This window comes from Aptenodytes forsteri, unplaced genomic scaffold (genome assembly GCF_000699145.1).
Source record: "Aptenodytes forsteri isolate BGI_AS27 unplaced genomic scaffold, ASM69914v1 Scaffold142, whole genome shotgun sequence".
NCBI lineage: Eukaryota > Metazoa > Chordata > Aves > Sphenisciformes > Spheniscidae > Aptenodytes > Aptenodytes forsteri.
In genome coordinates this window covers 5,325,417-5,329,515 of record NW_008794598.1, presented here as the reverse complement: position 1 = coordinate 5,329,515, position 4,099 = coordinate 5,325,417, and the positions used below count along the sequence as shown (strand labels likewise).

The 4,099-nt window shown below is 63.9% G+C and overlaps 2 protein-coding genes across 2 annotated transcripts in view; one reads left to right on the top strand and one right to left on the bottom strand.

The window, feature by feature from the left end:
• SMPD2 (sphingomyelin phosphodiesterase 2) overlaps positions 1 to 1,141 on the top strand; it is a 3,057-nt gene extending 1,916 nt beyond the window's left edge. The window contains exons 8-9 of the mRNA XM_019470346.1: positions 32 to 188; positions 418 to 1,141. Coding sequence (XP_019325891.1) covers positions 32 to 188; positions 418 to 755 — 495 coding nt within the window. The 3' untranslated portion in view covers positions 756 to 1,141. The remainder of the gene's footprint in view (positions 1 to 31; positions 189 to 417) is intronic.
• A 1,327-nt stretch (positions 1,142 to 2,468) lies between these two features.
• Positions 2,469 to 4,099, bottom strand: part of LOC103893727 (protein-methionine sulfoxide oxidase MICAL1) — an 8,668-nt gene continuing 7,037 nt past the window's right edge. Inside the window, exons 15-21 of the mRNA XM_019470332.1 lie at positions 3,732 to 4,085; positions 3,536 to 3,612; positions 3,266 to 3,364; positions 3,047 to 3,140; positions 2,864 to 2,963; positions 2,700 to 2,773; positions 2,469 to 2,599 (exon numbers count right to left, since the gene is read on the bottom strand). Of these exons, the coding sequence (XP_019325877.1) occupies positions 2,469 to 2,599; positions 2,700 to 2,773; positions 2,864 to 2,963; positions 3,047 to 3,140; positions 3,266 to 3,364; positions 3,536 to 3,612; positions 3,732 to 4,085 (929 nt within the window). The remainder of the gene's footprint in view (positions 2,600 to 2,699; positions 2,774 to 2,863; positions 2,964 to 3,046; positions 3,141 to 3,265; positions 3,365 to 3,535; positions 3,613 to 3,731; positions 4,086 to 4,099) is intronic.

The following is a 4,099-nucleotide window of genomic DNA, read 5'->3' as shown; positions in this document are numbered from 1 at the left end:
TCCCCGTCCCCGTCCCCGTCCCCTCGCCCAGGCCGTCTCCAGCTTCACAGTGAAGTGCGAAGAGCTGAAGACCACCACGGGGACAGCCCCGGGCATGGACATCCCCTTCTCGGACCACGAAGCCGTGATGGCAACGCTGCACATCCGGAGGCAGGGACAGGCTGCGGATGGTAACCTTGGCACAGCCGGTAAGGTGGGGGGACGCTGCCAGGGTCCCCCATGTGCTGGGGGGGCTGGTGGATGGACTGATGGGAGTTGGACGAAGATGGAATTTTTGGGGACGTTTCCCTTTGCTTAGGGCATCCCTTGGGGTGCTGCTTGTGGAGGGGTGCACGGACAGGGCAGAGCGGCGGGGATGGGGAGAAAAAGGGGTGCGGGGAGGGTGCCACCCTGCTGAGCCGCCCCTGTTGCCCACAGAGCCGACGCTGGTGGACGTGGTGACGGAGGCGCGGACGGAGGTGGGCGTGGGGCTGCGGGCAGCGCAGCGGCAGCGCTACTCCACAGGCAGGATGGCTGTGCTGGCCCTGCTGCTGCTGCTGCTGCAGGCCACGCTGGGCACGCTGGCGGGGCTGGCGGCCGGGCAACCCTTCCCCAAGCTCTCCTTCTCCCTGCTGGCCTTCTTCGCCATCGGCATCCTCCTCCTCGCCACCGGCCTCCACCTCTTCCACACCATCGAGGTGAAGATGCTGCAGGGCACCGAGGAGCAGCTGCGAATGGCGCTGCGGACGCTGCAGGAGCATCCCAGCGACGGCTGAGCCGGGGCCATGGGTGTCCCATGATGTTCCCCCTGGCCCCATCCTGGCCCCTTTCAGTCCCTTTTTCTAGCTGACGTCTGGTTTTAGGTGAGCAGCGCTGCGGCCGGCTCGGTAGCGCAGGTTCGACAGCCGCCTCACTGGGTGAAATTAAGATTTTTTTGGGGGGCAGATTCGTCACGTTCGCCCCCGTGGGAACCACGATGGAGGCGGGTTTTAATTGTTGGGTTTTTTAATACACCCTTTCTACCCAGAGGGACCCGCTGGCATGGCCAGGAGGCTTGATAGGCTCAGCCTCCCCTTGCCCGGGGTGGCCTCGGGAACTCCTGGTGAAAGCTGGCGACTGCTCCGGCAACCAAATTTTACTCGGATAGAAAATAAAGGCGGTGTTTTAGCCCTTGGTGCTGGGTCGGGGAGGCTTTATTCGAAGGGATTGGGGGGGTTGCAGCAGGATAGTAGGGCTGGTACAAATGAAAGGCAGATGGGAAGGTGTGGGGAGATGCTGAAGGGAGTGGCAGGATGAGGGCTGAGCGCGGGGTGGGTATTGCTAACAGAGGAGCCCACACCCGGGACCCCCGTGCCCGACACGGCTAGGGCTGCTGTAAGCACCATTCGGCCGTGGAGGCCACCCCGCAACAACCGGGGACTCCGGAAAGGTCGGAGAGGTCTGTGCAAAGACCAGTTAGGCATTGCCAAGCAGGAGGAACTCCAAAGGGGCAAGGAGGACACGTCCCTTGTCCTTGGTGTCACATAGTGCCAGCCCATGGCACAATCCTCTCGGGGAGCTGCTGGACAAAAAGCCCCTTCCCCGGCCCTGGGGCTTCGCAGGGAGGTTTTTGACGCTGGTTTCCTGCAGCAGCCAGGAACAGTGTGGACGTGGCACCCAAAAGCAGCGATGCAGAGCGGTGGGATCAGCCCAGTCTGTCTGTCACTGACCCCACTCGTAGAGCCTGATGTCCCTGGCTGGGATGGATGTCCCTGGAAGAGATGGATGTCCCGGGCTGGGATGGATGTCCTGAGGTGGCTTCCAGGGGCTGCTCCTGACGCTGCCCCTCCACATTTGGCATCTCCACTGTGACTCGCCTGTGGTGGCTGCAGTCGCACCCTCGCTGCCGGGAGCGAAGCCCTTTGGTGCCGGGGGCATGGGGCTGGCCGGGTAGCGGCTGCTGGGAGCCTGTCCCGAGGTAGCCAGTGGTGCAGCTCCAGCATGAGGGGCTCTGCCGGACAAAACACTTCCAATGCCCTGGCCAAGCCTCCGGGCAGCATCCCCTCGAAGTGGTGACAGCTGTGGGACCTCCTGTGCCGGGCGAGACCCCACTTCCCTGTGGGGCTTCTTCCTCCTGTAGCAAACCCCGGTTCTCCCTCCTGTAGCAAACCCCGGGCGGAGCCGCCGCAGCCCCCATGTTTCGTAGCCCCCTGCAAATCTTGTTTTCAAGCAAGCACAAGGCAAAGGCAATCCAGCCAAGCACGGGGATGCCCTCTCTGCACCCCAAAGCTGGGGTGCTCCTCGGTGTCTCCCCACGCGGGCGTCCATCAGCGGGTCCGGCCCCTCCATGGCAGGCTTTGGCAAGCGGGGACCTGGATTCGCCGCAGCAGCTGCCTGCGGGCAGCTCAGGCATCACCACGTTCAGAAGCAGCTCAGGGTGATGCTCAGCCGGGGACACACACCACTCATCCCCCCTGGGGAGGAATCGGCGGGTCCTGGGGCTGCACGGATCATGCCTGCAGCTCGCTGAGCCGCTTTTCCTCCTGGATGTGGATGAGGACGTTGCGCTTGTTCACCACCTCCAGCAGCTGCACCAGGATCTCCTGCTCGGCCGCGCGATCCTCAGGTGTCTTCAAGGATTCTGCGGGAGCAGGGGGCTGGAGCAGGGCTGGGTGGGCCACAGCCCTGACCCCGCTCCCCCCACCATGCACAGGGATCCCCCAGCACATGCCGGCACTCACCCTCCCTGTTCATGTAGCACCGGAGCTTCTGGTCGAGCTGCCACTGTTGCTCCTCCAGCTTCAGCTCCTGCACCCTGTGGGGAGGGAAGAGGGGTGCTGGACTCAGGGGGGCTGGGGTGAGCCGAGCCTCTGCACCACCCGGGGAGCATCCCCCCAAACCTTACGTGATCATGAGATCCGACTCCTCGGACATCAGGCTGTTCTTCTTCTGGACCAAGTACAGCAGCTGGTTCATCCACTGCGTCTTCTGGTCAGCCGGGGTGCCTGCAGGGCGGCAAAGGGGGCATGAGCAGGGCACAGACCCCCTGGACATGGGGATCACAGTGCCCTGTCCACCCTGGCCTTACCATCCTCATCCCGCAGTAACTTCTCCAGCTTGATGCCCTGCTGCTCCAGCTCCCGGAAGGTCACCTCGATCTCCTCCAGCCGCCTCTGGATGGCCTGCGAGGGAAGGGCAGTGTTCGCCTGCGGGCCAGCACCTCCCAGCACATGGCCACCGGCAGCGGGATGGAGGGGACGGGGGACAGTGCCAGGCTGGAGATCTGGCTCTCCCCCGTGGGGCTTACCTGGGCTTTGCAGAACCGCTTCATCTGGGCTTCCCTGGCCTGACGCATCAGTGTGCGCTTCCAGGTGGGGTATTTCTCCTCTTTCCCCATGTCCAGGCACTGCAAAGAGACAGTGGCACAGGCAGCGGGGTCAGTACCTGTGCCAGGCACCTCCTGCCCCAGCAGCCACAGCAGGGCTGGACCCAATGCCTTGGTGAGAGGAGACACCAGCAAGAGCCTCAGCCACCACCCGGGCTGGTGGAGCCACCGGTGCTCAGGGAAAGCACTCACCGACTCTGCCATGATGCCAAGGTCTGTGCCTTCTTCCTCCTTCTCCTCCTCTTCCTCACTGTCACTCTCCTCCAAAGCTGCCCCAGGAAAAGAGCCATTTTGGGCCAGTGCCTCATGAGCAAGACATGGGGCATGGCGGGTACCAGACGGACCCACAGCCCTGCTCAGCTGGAGACTCCAGCTTGCAGCCACCTACCTTCCTCCACGGCCATTTCCTCCTCCTCCCAGGCATCTTGTCCCTGCCACAGGGCAGGGAGGACCTTGGGCGCTGCTTGGAGCCACAGACGAGCCGGCTTTGGCGGCGGCTCGGGCTCTGCTTCGCTGGTGAGGTTCAGTGTGGACAGCTTGAGCTTTTCCAGGGGCGTGAGGATGATCTTCCTCCTGCCCCCGCTCTCCTCACCCTCCTCTGCCACCCCTTGGGGCTCCGGTCCAGGACCCTCCTCCTCCCTCACATCTGCCCTGGACTGTGCCGGCAGCTCCTGCTCCTCCATGTCACTGGCATCCGCAGCATCCTCTACTGCCCCAGGCTCTTCCCCCGGCTGGGGGGCTGCTGGTGGGGGGTGC